The 23,626-nt window shown below is 43.7% G+C and overlaps 1 protein-coding gene across 2 annotated transcripts in view; it reads left to right on the forward strand.

Moving 5' to 3' along the window:
- The window catches only part of COL15A1 (collagen type XV alpha 1 chain), a 129,230-nt gene that overhangs the window by 62,031 nt on the left and 43,573 nt on the right, over positions 1-23,626 (forward strand). For both annotated transcript variants that reach the window (XM_030920102.1, XM_010357627.2), the window contains 7 exons: positions 8,596-8,745; positions 9,154-9,297; positions 16,133-16,186; positions 17,845-17,904; positions 19,117-19,209; positions 20,378-20,503; positions 21,408-21,470. In XM_030920102.1, coding sequence (XP_030775962.1) covers positions 8,596-8,745; positions 9,154-9,297; positions 16,133-16,186; positions 17,845-17,904; positions 19,117-19,209; positions 20,378-20,503; positions 21,408-21,470 — 690 coding nt within the window. The remainder of the gene's footprint in view (positions 1-8,595; positions 8,746-9,153; positions 9,298-16,132; positions 16,187-17,844; positions 17,905-19,116; positions 19,210-20,377; positions 20,504-21,407; positions 21,471-23,626) is intronic.

The raw sequence follows: 23,626 nt of genomic DNA on the forward strand, positions 1-23,626 counted from the left end.
TGTATAAGCTGTAAACCAAAGAGTATTTGAAACAAATCTCAGTCAGTTTGGTAAGTTTATTTTGCCAGGGTTAAGGATGCACCCGTGACACAGCCTCAGGAGGTCGTGATGACATGTGCCCAAGGTGGTTGGGGCATAGCTTGGTTTTATGCATTTTAGGGAGACATGAGACCTCAATCAATATATGTAAGTTGTACATTGGTTCTGTCCAGAAAGGTGGGACGACTCAAAGTGGGGAGGGGGCTTCCATGTCATAGGTAGATAAGAGACAAACGGTTGCATTCTTTTGAGTTTCTGATTGCTTTCTAAAGGAAGCAATCAGATATGCATTTATCCCACAGAGCAGAGGGATGATCTTGAGTTCTGTCTGTCCTTTGTCTATAAGGAATTTCTTTAAGGACAAATTGTGAGGGAGGTATGTACCTTTCTTATCTTAGTATGTATCTTTTAAAGGAATAGAATGGGAGGCAGGTTTGCCCTAAGCAATTTCCATTTTCATTTTTCCCTCTGGCTTAGTGATTTTGGGGTCCTGAGATTTATTTTCCTTTCACATTCCCCCCTTTTCTTTTTAAAATCTTTGAGATAAAACATTTTAAAGAAAATGAGTCTCTAGTCTCAGGTTTTGTTGATTTCTCATGGCTAGGATGGTTTATTTGTAGACAGGTAGGTCCCATGTTATTAGGAAAGTTCGTTTTTAGCAGGTTGTGAAGTCTCATGCCCTACAACAGAAAATAGGGGGAGGAAGGGAGAAAAACAACAAATAAAAAAAGAAGAACAATCCTGGAAAATTGATATAGGTCATATTACTCTGAAGTCCATACATCAGCAGGCAGGTATGAAAGTGGCTTATTATGTAAATAGGTTGCTGTTATTTTCCTCTGAAGTTTAAGTTGTCTAGCTTCAGTTCGCAGGGCTTTAAGAAAGCATGGCTTAATTTTAGTGATTTCAAAAATGGGGGAAAAAAGGAAAGTAAGAAGAAAAAAAAATGAAAACATTATTTTGGAGACTTGTAGCCAGGACAAATGTTAGAATTCAGTCCAAACTGTAGAAAATAATAAAAAATGAAAAACATTAGGCAAGACCAAAATCTAACAACAGATGTTCTATAGTTTATTTTAAAACATAATTTTCTCTTTCCAGTCCCATTTTCACTAAAGAAAAAATCATAGGACAATTTCATTTGCAAATTAAGTTTTAGTCTTATTATACTTGGCCTGAGTATTTGCATAAAGTCAGCAAGAATAGTTATTTGCCACATAGGCTCCTCTTTTTTTTTTTTTTTTTTTAATTGACTTTGCTGGAACTTTATTCCGTAAAGAATCTCAGATTTGACTTTAATGCCTTAAGGACAGCCCATGCCTGCAAATACCTGTATTAATTGGGTGAAGTCCTCACCTTGAGGTCTCAAGAAAACTTGGGGCTCCTGGACCTGTCAGAAAGTGACATTCTTTACTTACCACAGGTCAGAGATAGTATAGACAAGGTATGAGGCCAGCTTTCCTAAGGGACTTTTATTGGCTCTATAAATCAACTTTGGTTCCTTAAAGGAGTCTGTATCTGATAGCATGCCATTCCAGTCAAAACCATGGTAAAATAACCAGTGCTCTGTTACATGGTAAAATAACCAATTGTGCTCTGTTACAAAAGAAAACAGATTGTTTTCACACTTACACAAATAACTATATTATTAATACTCACAACTAATTAACAAATTTTTGGAGAGATCAGGTAGAAATATGCTCCAAATTTTGTTTATATGAGTATATTTTACTCTTTTTTTTTTCCTGAGGCTGAGTTTCTCTCTCATCTGCCAGGCTGGAGTGCAGTGGCACGATCTTGGCTCACTGCAACCTCCGCCTCCCAGGTTCAAGCGATTCTCACGGCTCAGCCTACAAAGTAGCTGGAATTATAGGCATGTGCCACCATACCTGGCTAATTTTTGTATTTTTAGGGGAGAGATGGGGTCTCTGACCATGTTGGTCAGGCTGGTCTTAAACTCCTGACCTCAGATGATCCACCTGCTTCAGCCTCCCAAAGTGCTGGGATTACAGGCGTGAGCCACTGAGCCTGGCTACTCAATTGTTAAAAGCTGTAAATAGCTCGAAAGAAAAGTTTTCTTGTCTCTGATAAACAACAACAACAACAAAAAGGATCAGCAATGTTTTAAGCAAAAAGTTATAAAAGGATTTTCAGTCTTCTAAAAGTCCACAGTTAGCTCCTGTTCCGCATGTTATTCATGAGCATTTCAGCTATCCATCGGAGTCTTGGAAGTTTTGTCTATTCTAGCATCACAATCTTCAAAACTTGCATTCAAGGGCACCTGTCAAGAGTCCTACGCTGATTATAAAACCACTTTTTGAAAGCGATAAAAGCAAAACAACTGTGGATGACAAAAGTGTTAAAACAGTCATAGTTAAAGACACAATTGACAAGGAAACTTGGTTACTTCTGTGGCATACAGCAATTTTACATAATAATTACTACTGATAACATATGCTAAAAGAAATCAGAATCACAGGAATTTCATACAGTTCTGAGCACATACTAATAACACATTTATGTAAATATAATCTGAAGAAGGTGAAACATTGTTTCATATTTGAAAATACTTCCTGTATGATTTTATTATATCAAATAAGCCAAATATGTCTCTTTTGGACTTCAGGGGACTAATAGCTCAGAAGAAAAGTTTTCTTGGTTCTGAAAAATCAAAAAATTAATGGGACTTAAGTTAGCATTTGACTTTGGAAAGTTTGTCAAATTTAAAAAGTATAAAATGCTTGATATCACAAAATAGGATCAGAGGTTGTTGTAAAATAAGTCATTCGTTTAGCCAAAGTGATACCTCAAAGATATCAAAAAAAAAAAAGGCAAAAATATTTATTCTTTGAGAGAGGAGATTGATTTCTCAAACAGCCCTAATAAAAACAACAGGAGGCCAATTAAATTTGTTTTTCAAAATTTTTTAAACAATCTATAAAATTTTAATCATCTTGACCATAAGATATAATTTCCATAAGCCTTTTTATAACCTTTATAACCTTTATTAAGGAGTGGGTTAATGCTCCAAGAAAACCTTGTCAGTCTGACACAGGGGCCCATATGCTGGTCTTGCATCAGCATGCCTTTGACATTAATGGTTAATTTACAGAGAAACTAAATTTACTTTATCTCTCAAAATCTGCCCTTATAATCTCATGTGCCCACCTCTTCCGCAATAGTCTTTGGACCTTGAGGAGTTGAATAGCTTTAATTTTTGGCCCTATGTCTCACAAACACAGTTTATTTTGGTTGACATCTTCTACCAGATCTGTAGGTGAGGCTTTAACTGCTGTCAGTGTTGAAGATTTAGCAGGACTTGGTGTCCTTCTTAAACCCAGGAATCAAAGCCCTGTAACTTAATGGCACAAGTACTTTAAAAGCACATACAGCAATGTAGAGCACCTGATACTGTCGCTGTTCCGGGCGCCACTATGTAACCTGCCATGATCCCTGGTGGAGTGAACAAACAGGGCAAATGTGGAAATAAAAGACAAGAGACAAAAGAGTATATTTGGAAGAAGGGGTCAGGGGGAACCTTGCCTCTAGTGGACAAGGGCTCTGAGCTTTACACAGCCCTCCATATTTATTAGGTAAAAGAGACAGTGAGAAGCGGGGTGGAAGAAGGGATCAACTGCTCAGTCCAGAGTAGGCTGGCAAGACTGCATTCCTCAAACAACAGACTCTAGATGTCACAGTAGATAACCTCGGCATCAGGGAGTGATTGCGTCCAGCAAACCTGTCAGCAGAAGCAGTCGTGAGTTTGCTCACATCCTGCATTCGTGATAAGCAGTTTGCTGTTTGATCATATAGTCTCCAGTGGAATGCTGAGTTGGTCACGACCCATGGGCCTTCAGTTTCCTGCACGGAAAGTTATATGGATGTAATAACCTTAATTAAAAAATATATTCTTTTTGTTAATCTAGGTCTTTTCTAAGCAAACTAAAACTTAGTAATAATGACATAGGAATTATTTAGATAAAGTGTAAGATCTGTTTATTAGGCCAGTTACCCAAAGGCAAAAGAAAAGACCTTCTGCAGTGTGACTGCCGTTCCCTATGGGGAATATTATGTTGGAAGAAAATACTCCTTTTAGATCTCTAAGATGAAACATTTTTTTTAGTGTCAGCCCACAACAGTTAGAACCAGAGGGAAAAAAAATCTTACAGGAGCTGAAAATGAGTTGAAGGTTAGTTATTATTTCAGGCCTTTTAAAAGGGGAGAGAAAACAGAAAACAGCAAGATGCAATAAAAGTCGAACTTTGCATAAAAAAAATTATAATGCCTTGTACTTTATTAAGAGTAAAGCAATACCTTAAGAAAATTTTGTAGTTCAAACCAATTCTTTAGTGTATAAGTGGTTTTTTTAAAAATCAAAACCCAATATCTGGAAAGACCATTTTAAGTAATTTCCCTTTAATTGTAGACAGCTTGGTCATATGAAAGTTTTTTTTTAATCAATCTTCTTCTTATGATGTAAACAGACCATTTCTGACATGCTTAGACTTTCTAGTTTTCCTGAGCATCCTTCTTTCTTAAAAAAAAAAAAAAACAGTCATTTTATTCTAGGACAAAATTTACCATAAAAGATCCTTTCTCATATAAAATTATTTTTCTTTAAGCTTTCTTACCCAAATTACCTCTTTATTTCTATAACTTTCTTTACATCTCTCTCATTTCCTGATTCCCTTCACCTTGTTTTATACATAACTTTTAAATAAGCTTTAAATGAGACAAAAATTATTCACCTTTTTAAAAAAACACAGTTTTTTTAAGAAAGAATGTTTTCTTACAATAAATTTTTTAAATGGAAAATACCCAACTAATAAAATATCTATTCTTTAATTTAACTTTAGATTCTAAATTATGACACATTTGTCTGTATTTATCCCATTACATTTACCTAATTGTTTTTAATAGTGTACCTAGATTACTGTATTTATGAAAACTGCAATAGTCATTATTTAAAGTTATTTCCCTGCCAACCATTTTATAGCCTGTGAATTTCAGGTGTTTACCTAAGGAGAACCTTAAGATTAAATATAAGGTTGTTTTACTAAATCAAGATTTAGCTATTTTCATTAAACTAATGTTCGCATCTTATTTATCAGAAAGTACACAAACAAAGGTTATCCTGTTTTGGGCTGAGTTTATAGTTTTGTAACCCTTATGCCAAATTTTAACACCTTATAGTATTTGGCAGGGATAAATATGAAATTACTTGATCAGTAAATGCAAACAAAAATGTATGCTGGCAATTCTTAAGACATTTTAAATTTGCTTTACCAATAATTTTAAAGCTAGCTTATTAAAGACTTTACTTAGGTCATGTGAACTTGAAAAGCATTTGGGTTTATTATTTAATTTATGAGTGCTCTTTAAGCCAGTGTCATACCTTGTAGCCAAAAACACAACAAAATGTGTGTATGTACACATAAACACACACATACACACTCATACAACCAAAAATCCTATAGCTTTTACTTCAGAACTCTAGCCATGAAATACTGATACAAACTCATTGGTTTGCAGAAACAATAACAAAAATAAATGTCTAGATGCAAACAGTGGATTTTATTTCAGGAGAAATGTAACAGCAGACTTAAAGCAGGCAGAGGCAGAGAAGAAAGCAGAGAGACAGAGAACTTAGGAACTTTATAGTTGCAGATCGACTTTTGGGCTCTGAATTTTTCTTGCTATAATTGTGCATGAAAATGTCATGTATGTCCATTTTACAAAAGCAATTGCAAGAAGAGGGACCATAAAACCAATGGAGTGCCTGAAAGAGGGTCATTCTCGTTGTTTTTCCTTATTCTTAGATTGTTTCCCACTCCACTTTTTTTTTTTTTTTTTTTTTTTGAGACAGAGTCTCCCTCTATTGCCCAGGCTGGAGTGCAATGGTACAATCTCGGCTTACTGCAACCTCCACCTCCTGGGTTCAAGTGATTCTCCTACCTCAGCCTCTCAAGTAGCTGGGTCTACAGGTGCGCACCACCATGTCCGGCTAGTTTTTTTGTATTTTTAGTAGAGATGGGGTTTCACCATATTGGCCAGGCTGGTCTCGAATTCCTGACTTCATGATCCACGGCCCCCCAAAGTGCTGGGATTACAGGTGTGAACCACCGTGCCTGGCCATTTTTATTTATTTATTTTTTTATTTTAAGGTAGGAACTGAGCTGTGGCCTAGTATTTTAGTGGAGTGGGTCAAAGTGTGCTGGTTGCAGGTAAGGCTCCACAATGTGTCACTACTTAGCCATTTCCACCCTCTTACATGTCTCAGTTCCTCTCTCTGTAGTTCTAGCACCTCCAAGAAGGTTCAAAATCAAAATGCAGAGTGACCAGCTCCTATATGCCCTTCCTGAATGAGGCTTTTTAAACTAATTTTGTTGGGGGTTCCCTGTAGTGTTGCTGCATATGACGTCATGGGGGGGGGTCAACCCCCAGACACTCCCAATTGGCCTCCAGTCACCCAGGGGCACCTTTCAGCTGGGAGGAGCAAAATGCCCTTTTTCTTTGGAGCTGAGGAAACTCATTCTCCCATTTATCTGTGAAAACGATAGTTCAGTTCCTCATGCAAAATGGTCATACTACCCAATCAAGATTAATTTCAGGAGGAAAGGCAATGGAGAAGACACCCGTTAGAATGCACCTCTGAACTAGAATTAGGGTCTAAATAATAACTTCCTAGAAGGAAAAAAGAAACAGCTAAGACTACTTCCTGTAAATTGTCCTCAGCCACCTCTAACTTTGTACTCTCATGCACCATTATACACACCAAGGTTAAATCCTCTCCCAGTACAAGGTAATCTCTGGTACCCCCTAAAACCAAAGAGGTCAGGTCTTACGATACAGGAGAACAGAGCTTTAGACCTAAGAAGAATCTGCTCATGACTCTTGAAACTCCACAAAGAAAATGGAATACCCCAAAAAAGGGGCAGGTGGTGCCTTTGTTCTGAGTACTTTAAGGGGTTTGAGTCATTAGAAGCCTCCTCTAGGTTTTTATTGGTACTAAAGACAGCGAAGGGGGAAGGAGGTATAGGGTGGAAGAAAAGTAAATGAAAGAAAAAAAAATTTTAAGATAGGAAGCAAAGACAGCAAACATGTGCATGTTTTGTTTTTTTCCCCCCTCTCTTGCAGCTGTGAGAAATTTTAGCCAATTCAGAGAGGCCTTGTTACCCATAACTTAGAATTCTCATTTAGATTTGACCAAGTCAGGTAGAGTTGGGCAAATCTGATGGGAGAAAGACCAGAACAACCACCAAAAAAAACCCCTAACAATATGATTACTGAGTACTCTAATAGTAAGGAGAAATTAAGAACAGCTGGTTGTTCATCTTAACTTCAGCCAAGAAAAAACCCCAATTCAGCTACTTACTAGAGATAGGTCTTAGGTGGAAGATTGCTCTCTACCATCCTAGAAGCAGGAAAGAATTTAAATTTGCCTTCCCTGTTAGAAATGAACTCAAACTCCGGAAAGGAGTTACGTGCCTTCCATCATCCTAGAAGCAAGAAAACCTGCATTCCTTGTTGGAAGTAAGTAAGACTCCAAAAAAAGAACTGTACAGCAGAATAAACTTTAGATATTGACCAAATTTTGGGAGATCAGGGATTCTCTGGAGGGGAGGCTCCAAGGCCTCAGCAAATTGTCCTATTGGTTTGAACCATGAAGAAAGCTCAAGCTGGTAGCAAGCACCTATATGAGATTTGTCAAAGGTCAGTGGCACCTCCACTCAGAATCCCTTCTTGGTTGCCAAAATGTGAACCCCAAATATCTGAGACAGGTCTCAGGAAAGTTAGGAAGTTTATTCTGCAAAGGTAAGGACATGCCTGTGACACAGCCTCAGGAGATCCTGACAACATGTGCCCAAGGTGGTTGGAGCACAGCTTGGTTTTATGCCTTTTAGGGAGACATGAGACATCAATCAATATATATAAGGTGTGCATTTGTGCTGTCCGGAAAGGCAGGACAACTCTAAAGTGGGGAGGGGGCTTTCATGTCATAGGTAGATAAGAGACAAATGGTTGCATTCTTTTGAGTGTGTGATTAGCCTTTCGAAAGGAAGCAATCAGGTATGTATTTATCCCACAGAGCAGAGGGATGACCTTGAGTTCTGTCTGTCCTTTGTCTGCAAGGAATTTCCTTAAGGACAAATTATTAGGGTGGTATGTAGCTTATTTATCTTAGTAGCTATCTTTTTAAGGAATACAATGGGAGATAGGTTAGCCCTAAGTAATTCCCAGCTTGATTTTTTTTTCCCTTCGGCTTAGTGATTTGGGGATCCTGAGATTTATTTTCCTTTCACAAAGCTAAGGCCAGAGAAGCGCTTGGCAGAGATGTGCTAGAGGGGACTCTGGGGTGGGTGGGGGGATGCCCTGAGAGATGCGTTCTAACGCTGGAGCTTCAGGTGAAGGTGTGGTCCTGAAGAAGCAAAGAGAAGGGAATCATGGAGCCTCCAGTTATCTGAGGCCCCAGTGCTTTCTACCTCCCAGCCTCACACCCACTTAACCAGGGGCATGGGCGAAGGGGCACAGCTCCTCATGCCAATTTCATTTCAGGGTCCAAGCAGTGAAGAAAGTTTAACAACAGCTGCAGCTGCAACCGAAGTGTCCCTCAGTACTTTTGAGGATGAGGAAGCCAGTGGGGTCCCCACAGATGGCCTGGCTCCCCTCACAGCCACCATGACCCCTGAGCAGGCAGTCACTTCTGTAAGTGTCATCTGGCATCCTCTCTGACTTACAGGGGAGAGACAGGTCTGCATTGTGAGACAACAGCCATCCTTGGCCTTGACAGGGGCACCTGCAGCTTGGTTATGAGCATCTGTGTGGGCAGCGGCTGGAGGGAGGCAGGACACAATGCCGGAGTGTGGCAGGGGCCACAGCTCTGCTCCCTCCTAGCCTTGCCCAAGAATTTATTCAGAGACAAGTGGTCCACAGTTGGCACTGAGTCTTAGAGGAGATGCATATTTCAGAAGGGGTGTGCTGGGGGCAGCGATGATCATAGGGAAGAATGTGTTTTGAAACTGGGCTGGCACCACAGAAACGACAGTGACCACAACTCCCCGGCAGCCTCGTGAGCGAGGTGAGGTGGTGCCTCAATGCTGGTTTTGTTTTCAGGGTCCTGGTGATGAAGAAGACTTGGCAGCAGCCACAACAGAGGAGCCCCCCATCACAGCTCGGGGTGAAGAGTCCGGCAGCCCTCCCCCCGATGGGCCACCGCTGCCCCTGCCCACAGTGGCTCCTGAAAGAAGGGTCACTCCAGTAAGTGGCATAGAGCTGTAAGATTTGACTTGGCAGACCTTACATGGGAGAGAAAGAAAGGCCAGAGTTGTGGGAGGGTTGGCCCCCAGCTTTCTGAGAGGTAGGTTTTCACGTTGGTTTGCAAATTTGGGCATTTGAGGAGCTTTAACCTGGGGAACACTTGAGGAAACTCCAGCTTGTAGAGCAAAAGCAAGAAATTAAAATCAAGAGGACCTGGCTTTGTGTCCCAAACTGATCTTTGGATTGAAATAAGATCTAACAGTCAGTGCTCTTCTGGGGACAAAGCTGACCGTTAGACGTGGCGGGTCTGCAGAGGGGATGAGAGCATCAGCGCTGTGTGTATGTTGGGGGGTGACCTCCAAGTCCCTGCCAACATGAGTTTTTATGACTCTTGGCTGCAACTGTGTGACCTTAAGCAAATCCTTTGATCTCTTTGGCCCTCTGTTTCCTCATCTGTGAAAATGAATGACTGCAAGGCCAAGTCAGAGAATGCAGGTTGGAGAACGCTTACAAAGCTCTACACACACCTGGGGTTGTCACCACTTAAGGGCTATAACTGTGTCTTTTAGAAATAGGAAACCCAAAGCTGGCCCTCAGCTTGGGCTTGTGTGAAGAGAGACTGCTCTTCCAATGTGAACACATTTTTAAAGGAAAACATCTCCTTGGTGACTAGCACGGGCTCGTCAGTTCCCCAAACACCACTTGGTCGTGCACACTTTGAAAGCCACCATTCAAGCTACAGTCATGTGGTCCATTGGCCATGGTGCAGCAGGACTGACCTGTGAGGGGAGGGGCTGTGGGACGGGAGATCAGGAGAGCACCTGAGGTCCTGAATGCCCAAATGCCCCTTGTTCCGGGGCCTTTTCTAGCGGTTATCACACTGCTTCCTGTCTCTTTAGAGTTGTTTTGCATTCGTTCATTGATTCACTCATTGACTGGACACATAGTGGCTCTGGGCCCTTAGTCAGGACACTTGTAAATAGAGATGAATGTGACCTCACTCCTGTCCCCAATGAATTCACAATCAAGGGGCAGGAAATAAGCCATCTGAACTGACATTGATTAATCACTCTGTGCTCCAAGTTTATCTGATTCCCTTCACCACACCCCTCTTCAGTATAAGGTGAATAGGAGGTAAGATGTGGAGAGGTAGTCACCTGCCACTGTTGCCTGCCTCTAAGAGGTGGAGCTGGGATTTGAATCTGCATGTTGGCCTGCAGAGCTGAAGCTCTCGAGCTTCACCCAGCTGAAGTCCTCGTTTGTGAGAGTTTGGTGTGGTGGGAAGATCCTGGACTGGGGGCCAGGAGGTCGAGGTTCTGCTTCCAGGGATGTCACTGACTTGTGGTTGGCCCTGGGCCTCCTTGTCATCATCTATAAAAGGAAAAAGGTGAACAACAACTCTGGTTTTTAACTCTGGTCACACATTGGAGATGGCTGCTAGCTTAAAACAATGCGGGTGTCTGAGTCCAGTGCTAGACCAAGTAACTAAGACACTGGGGCTGGGGCTTTGGGCTTGCAGGGCATCCTAGTGGGCAGCCAGCTCTGGATCGACCCGCTCATGCTCTGTGACTTCCCAAACAATGTCCCCCTGCTCTTCTGCACCTCACCACAAGGTGTACACAAAGCATCAAGTTCAAATCTCCCTAGTGTTGCCTCATCAGGCACAGATAGAGCCAGTTCTCCTTTTTCTTTCTCTTTTAAACTTTTTGTTATTGAAAATCTTAAAATGTCACAAAGGAGCTTAGAATAGTATAATTAACCCCCACATACCCATCGCTCAGTTTGGATAATTATCAACACTGCCAATCTTGCTTCATCTGTTCCACCTCCTACCACCATCTTTTTTGGAGGGAAGGGGAATACTGGAATATTCAAAAATGAACCCCAAACATCCTATCATTTATTTGACTGGTAAACAATTCAATGTGTACGGCTGATAGAGTGATCTGGTACCTTTGTTTTGGTCATAGCCACAGTGTCACAATGTGTCTAATAAAATTAACAGTGGTTCCTTCATATTATCTAATGCCCTGATTATTTTGTTTTAAAATACCTCTTTCCAGTTAGTTTGTTTGAATCTGAATCCAAACAAGGTCTACACATTGCATTTGGTTGATACATCTGTTAAGTGTCTCTTAATCTCTCATTGTCTCCTGCCTTCTTTTTCCCTTTTGCCATTACTTTGTTGAAGAAACTGGGTCAGTTTCTTCCTTAGACCCTTTGTGTTTTCAGCTTCGAAAAGTTGGTCTGGTAAGGCTGGCTGTGCTCATGGGAGTGTGAGGGTTACTGCTCCTGGGGAACTCTTTGTCCACATGTATTAACAACCATAAGAATGCATATTGCTGACCCAGAAACTTCTCTTCTAGGAATTGATTCTAGTGGAGATAATCTGATAACCTTTGTTGTCGTTGTTTTTTTTTTTTTTTTTTTTTTTAAAAAAAAAAAAAGGCTTTGTTTACCAGGTTGCTAATCTCGGTGTTGTCCATAATAGAGAAAAATTGGGCATAATTTAATTAGCCAACAATAGAAGATTAATTGAATTAAAGTATATTCACCCATTCTGTAGGTTACCTGTTTACTCTGATGGTAGTTTCTTTTGCTGTGCAAAAGCTCTTTAGTTTAATTAGATCCCATTTGTCAATTTTGGCTTCTGTTGCCATTGCTTTTGGTGTTTTAGCCATGAAGTCCTTGCCCATGCCTATGTCCTGAATGGTATCGCCTAGGTTTTCTTCTAGGGTTTTTGTGGTTTTCGGTCTAACATTTAAGTCTCTAATCCATCTTGAATTAATTTTTGTATAAGATGTAAGGAAGGGATCCAGTTTTAGCTTTCTACTTATGGGTAGCCAGTTTTCCCAGCACCATTTATTAAATAGGGAATCCTTTCCCCATTTCTTGTTTTTGTCAGGTTTATCAAAGATCAGATGGTTGTAGATGTGTGGTATTATTTCTGAGGGCTCTGTTCTGTTCCATTGGTCTATATCTATGTTTTGGTACCAGTACTGTGCTGTTTTGGTTACTGTAGCCTTGTAGTATAGTTTGAAGTCAGGTAGCGTGATACCTCCAGCTTCATTCTTTTGGTTTAGGATTGTCTTGGCAATGCGGGCTCTTTTTTTGGTTCCATATGAACTTTTAAGTAGTTTTTTCCAATTCTGTGAAGAAAGTCATTGGTAGCTTAATGGGGATGGCATTGAATCTATAAATTACCTTGGAGAGTATGGCCATTTTCACAATATTGACTCTTCCTATCCATGAGCATGGAATGTTCTTCCATTTGTTTGAGTCCTCTTTTATTTCATTGAGCAGTGGTTTGTAGTTCTCCTTGAAGAAGTCCTTCACATCCCTTGTAAGTTGGATTCCCAGGTGTTTTATTCTCTTTGAAGCAATTGTGAATGGGAGTTCACTCATGATTTGGCTCTCTGTTTTTCTGTTATTGGTGTATAAGAATGCTTGTGGTTTTTGCCCATTGATTTTGTATCCTGAGACTTTGCTGAAGTTGCTTATCAGCTTCAGGAGATTTGGGGCTGAGACAATGGGGTTTTCTAAATATACAATCCTGTCATCTGCAAACAGGGACAATTTGACTTCCTCTTTTCCTAATTGAATACCCTTTATTTCTTTCTCCTGCCTGATTGCCCTGACCAGAACTTCCAACACTGTGTTGAACAGGAGTGGTGAGGGAGGGCATCCCTGTCTTGTGCCAGTTTTCCAAGGGAATGCTTCCAGTTTTTGCCCATTCAGTATAATATTGGCTGTGGGTTTGTCATAAATAGCTCTTATTATTTTGAGGTATGTTCCATCAATACCGAATTTATTGAGAGTTTTTAGCATGAAGGGCTGTTGAATTTTGTCAAAGGCCTTTTCTGCATCTATTGAGATAATCATGTGGTTTTTGTCTTTGGTTCTGTTTATATGTTGGATTACGTTTATTGATTTGCATATAAGGGCTAATATCCAGAACCTACAAAGAACTCCAACAAATTTACAAGAAAAGAATAAACAACCCCATCAAAAAGTGGGCAAAGGATATGAACAGACATTTCTCAAAAGAAGACATTTATGCAGCCAACAGACACATGAAAAAATGCTCGTCATCACTAGCCGTCAGAGAAATGCAAATCAAAACCACAATGAGATACCATCTCACACTAGTTAGAATGGCAATCATTAAAAAGTCAGGAAACAACAGGTGCTGGAGAGGATATGGAGAAATAGGAACACTTTTACACTGTTGGTGGGACTGTGAACTAGTTCAACCATTGTGGAAGACAGTGTGGCGATTCCTCAAGGATCTAGAACTAGAAATACCATTTGACCCAGCCATCCCATTACTGGGTATATACCCAAAGGATTATAAATAATGCTGCTATAAAGACACATGCACATGTATGTTTATTGTGGCACTATTCACAATAGCAAAGCCTTGGAACCAACCCAAATATCCATCAATGACAGACTGGATTAAGAAAATGTGGCACATATTGTCTTGGCAATGCAGGCTCTTTTTTTGATTCCATATGAACTTTAAAGTAGCTTTTTCCAATTCTGTGAAGAAAGTCATTGGTAGCTTAATGGAGATGGCTTTGAATCTATAAATTATCTTGGGCAGTGTGGCCATTTTTTTAATTTTTTGTTATTGAAAATCTAAAAACGGAATTTTTATATGGAATACTATGGAGCCAAATTTTATATGGAATACTATGCAGCCATAAAAAAGGATGAGTTCATGTCCTTTGTAGGGGCATGGATGCAGGTGGAAACTATCATTCTCAGCAAGCTATTGCAAGAACAGAAAACCAAACACCGCATGTTGTCACTCATAGGTGGGAATTGAACATTGAGAACACTTGGACACAGGAAGGGGAACATCACACACTGGGGCCTTTTGTGGAGTTGGGGGAGTGGGGAGGGATAGCATTAGGAGATATACCTAATGTAAATGACGAGTTAATGGGTGCAGCAAACCAACATGGCACATGTATACATATGTAACAAACCTGCACATTGTGCACATGTACCCTAGAACATAAAGTATGATAAAATAATAATAATAATAATAATAAAATAATGAGCGTCAAAAAAAGTATATTCAAACAATGGAACATTATGTAGCTAATAAAATTATACTTGTTAGAAATATTTAATGATGGGGGAAACGCTTAGCATATAATGTTAAGTGAAAGAAGCTGGTTATAAATCTGAGTATATTGTGTGGTTAACTATTTAAAAATACACACATGCAAAAACACTAGAAGGAAATATCCTTTGTAAATGTTGGCAACTGTTGCCTCAAAGTGGTGGAACTGTGGAAAGTTGTTAGTTTTTTAATACATTGTGGTTTAATACATTTTCCACTGTGGTGGCTTACAATTTTTACGATAGATTTTTTAAAGCTCTGAGAAGGAAGAGAGAGAGAGAGACAGAGACACAGAGGGAGTTAGAGATAGAATGAGAGACAGAAAGAGAGAGAGAAACAGAGACATGGTTGATGTCTAATGAAGACAGATTCCTGCTAAGTCCCCACGTTAGGGATCTGCAACGAATTCAGATGAATGCCCTGATTCCTGAGCAGAGTCTAAAAGCACAAGATTGTCAAGAAGGCACTCACCCTGGGATATCTCCAGGATCAGCTTTTTTTGTGGGTTTTTTTTTTTTTTGGTTGTTGTTGTTTGTTTTTTTCTTGAGACAGGGCCTCACTCTCTTGCCCAGACAAGAGTGCTATGGCATGATCTCGGCTCACCACAACCTCCGCCTCTCAGGCTCAAGCGATTCTCCTGCCTCAGCCTGCAGAGTAGCTGGGATTACAGGCATGTGCTGCTACGGCCCGGCTAATTTTTTTGTTTGCTTGTTTGTTTGTTTTTAGTAGAGACAGGATTTCACCATATTGGCCATGCTGGTCTTGAACTCCTGACCTCAGCTGATTCAGCTGCCTCAGCCTCCCAAAGTGCTGGGATTACAGGCGTGAGCCGCTGCACCTGGCCTCTAGGATCAGTATTGGCAGATATGTGACAGAGCCAGGCAAGCTATACTGCATGGTGACTCTAGGTCAGTTTGAATCTCAGAGTCACCATGGCAGTATAATTTGCCTGGCTCTGCCACATATCTGTGGCCAATTTTCTTCACTTCTCTCTGTCTCAGTTGACTCATGCATAAAATGGGAATCATAATCATAGAACCTACCTCTTGATTTGTGAGGATTAAATGAGTTTATACATGGAAAACATGACCCAGCACATAGTACATGCTCAAAAAATTAGCTGTCTAGAATTATTTTACAGATGAGGCCCAAAAAGGATTAGAGCTTTGCTCAAGATCACGTAGCTCCTAGGGGTCCAGTAGGAGTGAGAGCCTTTGTCTCTGGACTTTTTGGTGCTTTGGTTTTCTGCACTGTCTACAACCACTGTCTTCAGACGAGAGCCAGAAGTTGATTAGCAAAGTCCACACTGGTCACAATGATGTCATTACATTTCTAAGGACTGACTAATAGATCTTAGCAAATATATGGAGAATGTTGCCCTGGAAATGAAGTAATATATTTAAAAATCTGTGTTGTGGAACACAAGTGAGAGAGAAGACTGATTGTCAGGTGTGTCAAATGCCAGACTCTTCCCACTAGTCATTTGGCAAATAGGTACTGAGAGCCTATTATCTGCTGGTGCAGGGGATGCTGCAGTGATCAGGCAGCCTCTCTCTTCACGGGGCTCACTGACTTCAGCCCAGTGCAAGCCCTAGCTCATGCACAGCTCACTGACCAGGACCAGGGAATGTCGTCAGAACTCAGCAGCCCCATGTCCCAAATATGTTGTGGCCATGTTTTAACCAAATCTTCTTGTTTTAGGCTCAGAGAGAACATGTGGGAATGAAAGGACAGGCTGAGCCCAAAGGAGAAAAGGTTTGTGCTGTGACTATCCTGGAGAACACTTTGGCTCCTGATCAAGTGTCCTAAGCATGTTATTTCGGTTTGATTTAGTCCACTCTGATCAAGCTGATCGCAGAAGCAGCAAGAGGGCTAACCCCAAAAGAAACGGACTTGTAGGTCTGGGAGAATCATGAAAAGGGCACCGGGCAGTTCTGGCCGAGTCTCTTCTCACCACCTGGTGACTGTGGCCAAGTCCTTTGACCTCCGTGGGCCTTGACTTCTCTATGGAGTATCAAAGGGTCCTGTGATTCCAAACCTGGCTCTGCCACACATCTGCGGCCAGTTTTCTTCACTTCTGTGTCTGCGCTCTGGGCTCTGCCCCTGATTTTCTTCCTGGGAAAATGTTGGGCAGACAAGAGCTTCTGAGGACCACAGGCCTAGGTTTGCCTTTTTGTAGCTGTGGGATCTCCTGAAAGTTCTTTACTATTTCTTTGCTCCAGTTTCTCCATCTGTAAAATGGGGGTGGTGATAACGACCCTCTGGTATGGGATGACATGAGGGGATGTTTATGGAAGTGCTTTAGCTGGTGTCAGTCACCGCAGGAATAACAAATTCCTCTTACCAAAACACCTGTTGGTGCTAAGCTGTTCCCAAGGGGATGTGTCGACAGTGACCCCAGTCAAGAGATCCTGCCCAAGGAGCCTGCTCTGGCCATAGGTGGCAACTTGGCTGCCTCTGGGAGCCTTCTCATCCCCACCGTGACCCTGGTCCTTTGCCTGCCTCGCCTCCCTCCAGGCTGCATGGAGGCTATTCCTTGTGGCAGATGATGCTCCCATCCTGGGACCTCCTGAGTGCCCACTGGGGTGTGGGGAAGGGAGGGCCGGGGCTGGGGAAGGCGGTGTCCTCACTTATCTCTGCCTCTGGCCATGTCAGTGGACTTCATATGCCAGCAGGGCTCTGGGGTGCAGCAGAAGGCTCTAGGAGAAGGCCTCACAACACACAGATTTGGGGACTTTACTGTGGACATTTCCACTCTCCTTTTGGCGGATCTGGCCATCCTGTCACTTTGTCAAAGAAGCCACTTCTCCGGGCACTTTTTGACAGCCAAAACCTCCTGGGATGCCACTCTGTCATTTTCTTTCATCTGCCTCCTTTCCAAATGTGTGCTTCTGTCATTTGAAAAGCATTTTCTGGGGCACCAGCCTTGTGCCAGGTGCTGGGACCTGGAGGTGATTCAGGCACTGTGCCTGCCCTTGAGGGGCACATGGTCCCAGAGGGGCAGGCTGCGAGCAATGATGTTGCTGTAAAGGTCACAGGCCCTGGTGGGAGGAGCAGATGGACAGGGCAGGCTTCAGGGGAGTCCACATTGGGCCTGGGCACTGGTGCCCTAGCAGGGCCCAGACCAGAGGGTGGAAATAAATCCTGGAAGAAGGGAGGGTGTGTGCGATGCATGCTCATGCTGGTCACCTCTTTCCACCACAGCCCATGCCCTCCAAGTATGGCTCAGAAACAAAGGGCTTCTGAGCTCTGGGGTGGGACAGGCATTCCCTTGAGCTGTCTCTGCGAAGGACAATGCCATTTTTCATTCCTGTGTGATCCTGATTTTAAAGATGAGCATGATTTCTACAGAAAGATGGGGAGATGGAAGGAACAGGGTTCCAGCACTTCACTGAACATTTTGTTCTCTTTAGGGTGATGCTGGGGAGGAGATTCCTGGCCCACCTGAACCTTCTGGGCCTGTTGGACCCACGGTAAGATTTCCATCCAGGCTTATCACACACACAGGTGTAAGACCAGGGATGCAGCCAAAACAGCCACAGGCTGAGGACTCTCCTTTTTGGACCCCAAAGTATCTTGCAGTCAGACCCCAGGGCTTTCTGCCTCTGCTAGGACTCTGCCATGTGCAGCAGCAGAACTGATTTCTATCCATTTTAAATCCTGTACCTTGAGTGTCCCAGAAGTTCTTCAAACTCAACACTTCCCGAACTGGACTCATTACCCGTGCCTCAGACCTGCTTCTCCTCCTGGGTTCCCCATCTCTGGGAATGGCACCCCATCTACCTGGTCAGCAAGAGAGAAACATCCTTGAATAGTCAACTCGCTTCCCCAGCCCTGTCCAGAGTGTCCCCAAGTCCCCCTGAGTCTAGCTGTGTAGTGCCTCCTCCTCTTCTCTTGGGCAATGGCACCAGCCTCCTAACTGGTCTCTCTGCCTCCATATCACCACTTCCCTTCCCCCACACACATGCGCCCACCACTGTGACCTTACTAAACACAGCTGTAACCCCGAAACCCAGCTCTTCCTTGGTGCCTCTCGGGGTGCTCAGTACACACACATTCAATGAATAAATTAGGCCCTGCCTGGTTCCTGTCTTCAGGAGTTAAGTACCAGAAAGGTGTTTTGGAGATTCCCCTTGTTCTTCAGATACATTTGATGCCATTCAAGTATGCACTGAGGGCTCTCTGGGTGCTCAGCCTCCTGCTGGACTCTGGACGCCCAATGTGTCCCAGGTTTGGGCTGGCTCTTGAGGAGCCCTAGTTTAGAGAAGCGGACAGACACATGCACAACTAAGCTTCAAGTCAGGTGGTCCTAGCATCTCATTGAGAACTTGACAGAGGCTAGTGGGAGCACCAAGAAGAGAGAGAAGAATTCTGCCTGGAAACGGGTAGGGAGGGCTTCGTGGAGGAGGAGACTGTGGAACCGGGCCTTGAAGGATGAGTCGGGAATTGAAAGGCAGGAAAGGAGGCTGAGGACATGAGTGGGCTGCACAGCTGGGAGGTGGCAAGGAAGAAGAGTAGCTGTAGAGGGGAGTGGGAGAAAAGTCAGAGAGAAAATCGGGAGCAGAAGTTATTGGGCTATGGGATATAGGAAAAATTTCCCCATTTTGGAGAAAACTTTCAGCGATGTGGCTGTCCTTGGAGTCTGGCAGTTAAATGCAAGTTGTGGAAATTTCTTCTCTCTCTAGGTGGGAGCAGAGGCAGAGGGCTCTGGCCTGGGCTGGGGCTCGGACGTCGGCTCTGGCTCTGGTGACCTGGTGGGCAGTGAGGAGTTGCTGAGAGTGAGTGTGAAGGAGAACACAACCTGGTGTCTGGGACTGCCTTCAAAATAACCCCAGAGGGAGGGACGTTGGGGCGGGGGACAGATGAAACCGGACTGGCCGCCTCTGGGGTTGTTGGCGGTGAGCTCGTGGGGGTTCGTTCTGCTTTTCCCTGTACTTGTATATATGTTTGAAATTGTCCACTTTGATCAGTTGCATCGTAAGTGAGTATGAGCCTACATTTATCTTCAGGACCTCCTCGCCCCACCTTCTTCCTTTTCCTGGTGGGCTTCTGGAGTAGGCTGCCCCGCAGCAGGTGTGCCCAGTGCCCTTCACCCCTGCCAATTGGCTTTCGATCCTCCCTCCCCTCCTCTCACCCTATTCATTAAAGAGAACTGCTGGCCTTGTCTCTGGGTGGCATATTCTACTTCAGCTTCCAGAACCTTCCTGAAATATCCTTCCCTTATGCACCGTCTCCCTGCCTCCCTCTCCAGACTACTCTTTCTCTTTGGTGCCTCTTGCTCCCCTGGCCTCCTGCCAAGGTTGGGACTCCACCAGTCCTTTCTGAAATTGCCCCCTGGGGAGCTTCTTCCTTCTCTAGCTGCAGCTGGTGCCTCTGTCCCTGAGCGCCTGTGCTGAATCCCTGGTTGAAAGCTCCACTTGGCTCCTCCTCTGCCCACTCCTCATGGCCAGGGCTAGAAGGGTTCTGGACTCCGTAGTTAAATGGAGTGGGAGTCAAATGAATCTCCCAGCCTGGTGGGATCAGCCAACCCAGCAATGGTCTAAAAACACTAGTGCACTTCAGGAAGAGTTTTAACAACAAGGCTACACAACAAGCAGTTTTTGACTGACCTCACAGTTAATCAGAAAACTAAGTTTGCCAGGGTATCTCTCAGTATTCCAACTAATTGGGTCTTTCTTGTATTCAGCCTTTTGGGAGAAAACACACTATGATGGGCTCAGAAAGACCGAGATTCAAATCCCAGTTCTCCTACTAATTAGCTGTGTGTCTGAGAGTCCTTGAGTCGCATGGTCTCACTGAGCCTCAGTTTCCCCATCTGCTCAGTGGGAACACCAAACCCTACTTGTAGGATTGTTGTAAGAATTTGAGAGAATGTAGGAAGCACATATATTCAGTATCTCATTCGGTATTCCCCCACTGTTTCTAACAGAGTCTCTGTGTTTTTAGGGTCCTCCAGGGCCCCCAGGGCCACCTGGCTTACCTGGGATTCCGGGAAAACCAGGAACTGATGTTTTCCTGGGACCCCCTGGATCTCCTGGAGAGGATGGACGTGCTGGTGAACCCGGGCCCCCGGTGAGCAACTGAAGTCTTCTCCCCATCTCTGCGACTGTGGGACTTCCTTTAGCCAGGGAGGGGTGTACAGATGGCAATACCCAGCACTGTCCAAGTTTCACGATGAGGAGAGAGCAGCTAGCTGTTTGTAAACAGAAATCCTCCTCATCTGAATCATTGCTGAGATTCGAAAGAAGCAGCAGCCAAGAAAAACATCATCCTACATATTGTTTTGCTGCTTTATCATAATCAGTACAGATGGTCCCCTACTTACAAATGGTTCAACTTAAGATGTTTTTGACTTTACAGTGGTGCAAAGTGATACATGTTCAGTAGAGACTGTACCTTGAGTACCCATGCAGCCATTCTGTTTTCACTTTCAACACTTTATTATAAAATAGGCTTTGTGTTTGATGACTTTGCCCAACTATAGACTAGTGGAAGTGTTCTGAGTATGTTTAAGGTAGGCTAGGCTAAGCTATGATGTTCAGTAGTTTAGGTGTATTAAATGCATTTTGGACTTAAGCTATTTTCAGCTTACAATTGGTTTATCAGATATAGCCCCATTGTAAGTCAAGAAGCATCAGTACAGGAGACACAGATTCATAAAGAATCTTGGAATCATAGGCCATCAGGGCTGGGCCTGGGGTAGGAGACCCCTGGAGACCATGTGGTCCAACCCTGCCTCTAACTTCCCCATAGAGGAGGAAATGTGATCCAGAGAGTGAAGGACTGTTAACCACAGGTGCACAGTCAGCAGTGACCCAGCCTGGGCCAAGGACTAGGTTCCTGCCTTGCACCTGACATGAGGTCCTGGGCCCACCATCCTCACCTGCCTTCCAACCCTGCCCTCCTTTTCTAGCAAGCATGTGTTCATGATTCTTAGCAGAAATGTTGTGGGTTGATTTTCACTGATGTTCCCCAGGGCCCTGAGGGACAGCCTGGAGTTGATGGAGCCACCGGCCTTCCTGGGATGAAAGGGGAGAAGGTACGGGGAACACGGGAGGGTCCTAACACATGGGAGCCACCGGGCCCTCACTACTCTCTCTGACCCCTAAGCCTGACCTTGCCTCTTATGTGACTGACCCCCTGGCCTTCTGAAATCCCCTGCTGGCCACTTCTGCTGAATGTCCCCATCATGGAACTCATCATGCCCAAGCCTGAACTCAGCACCTTCCCTGCCCACTCTTGTGTGTCCCTAACTTCAGTGAATGGCATTGCCATCTACCTGGTCACCTAGAGCCAGAAATGGAATCTTCTCTAACTCCTCCTTCCCTCCCTTTCCTGCTATGATTGGTCAGTGCCAAGATGGCCCAGTCTGACCTCCACATCTCTCACCTTTCTCTCCCCACTGAGCTGGACTCATCTCTTCTCACTCTTACGGTGGCCTTGGGCTCCCTGTCACTGTCCCATTCTCTCCACCCACCCTCCAGCCTCCTGCCCAGTTCACCTTCTTGTAGCAAGCTCTCGTCAGCCCCTGCCCTGGCTACTGAGAAAAGATCAAGGGCTCCACTGCCTGCAGGACACACCCTAGCTCTGTGCAGACCTCTGGCCCTTCCTGATTCGCATAAGCTGCCTCTCTAGCGCATCCCCCAACTCCTCACATGGCCTCTTGGCCGGTGGGCTGGTTCTGCCCAAATGCTCTGGGCATGCTTTTCCCTTCTGGCCTCCTGGCCTTTGCACATGGTTTTCTCCCTGTTTGGGATATCCTTTTCCTTTTCTCATCCTCCAAGACCCAGTTCAGATACATCCTGTGGGAAGCTCTCCGTGACTCATTATGAGCAGAAAGCACCCTTCCTTCCTCCGCTTTCTATGAGCATCATAGGAAGTTCCCATGCTACTGACAGTGACATTAACGGTGTTAGCTAGCCTGTCTGCTCCTCACCCCCACCCTGACATAGAGCATGTAGTACTGCCTCTCTCTCCTTAGAACCTAGCACAGGCCTCTGTTAGTGTTTGATGCATGAATGAAATTTCCTTTGGACACCGTTAGTCCGCTTTTCCCAGAGTCTGGCCTGCCTTCATCCTCTTCATTCTCTGTCTGTAAGCTGGTCCTGCCTCCTGTCTGCAAGCCTGCGCTGGTGCTACCTGGGGCGTGTGTGTGTAGGGGGGGTTCCTGCCTCTGCAGTGTTCACAGCTTGATGAGATAAGCCATGTCTGTCAAAGGAAGGCAATAAAGACAAGGTGAGCCCTGTGCTGGGATGCGATCAATGGGTTTTACTGGGGCCTAGAGGAGGAAGAGTCCCTCTCAGCTGGGATCGGAAGTGGGGCCTTCTGTGAACCTCTCATGGATAAAGACGTGGAAAATGCTGACTCTGTAGACACCACCATCATTGCTGATCTGAATTTCTAGTTTCTGTCAGCTCTGGAGTATGTTTATTTTAATTGGAGCCATAACTCAATTTTCGTGGAAAGCTTATTTCTCAGAAAAAGAAACAATTGTCAAGCTTTATAGAACTCATTTTACATGTACCAACGGTTTCATAAGAAATTGAATTTTGCAGGAAGCACCACAGACCTACACACTTCTTACCTGTTCTTCTTCCAGGCTTCCCCCACCCACCCACACACACCCCTCCCATACTGTGTCTCAAACTTAAAGCTACCCACACCCACAACTGCATACAAAACACCCTTGCACACGCACTCTGCAGCTGCTTGAAGAATCAGCAGTGCACGGAGCAGCAGGCTTGCCTAGGGTGAATGTTGGAGACCAATCATATTTGTTTCTGAAATTTGCTATGCATCTCAATTTGTTGCACTGTGCACATATGAGGTTTTCTGATCAAGTAAAGGCAGACTTGGAAGAACTTGGAAATGTGCATCTGGAGACCTGGCGGGAAACCTTGCACATGATATTTACCTTAAGAACAAAACAAAACAAAACAAAACCAATAAACCAAAGTACATATTCAGTATGTAAAAATAACAAAAAATGTGCTAAAGGAAATGAACAACTTCAGGGCTGCAATAGATCATAAGATCCAATGACTTACCATCAACAATATCTTTCCTTCAACTTGCATACCTCCAGTGACAAGGCACTCGTCTCCTGCCCAGGCAGTGCCTTGCACCGTTGGATGGATCCACTTGTAGGGAAGTCTTTCCATTTGCTGTGGTGAAATCAGCCTCCCTTCTCTTTAG

This window comes from Rhinopithecus roxellana, chromosome 16 (genome assembly GCF_007565055.1).
Source record: "Rhinopithecus roxellana isolate Shanxi Qingling chromosome 16, ASM756505v1, whole genome shotgun sequence".
NCBI classification, from domain to species: Eukaryota; Metazoa; Chordata; class Mammalia; order Primates; family Cercopithecidae; genus Rhinopithecus; species Rhinopithecus roxellana.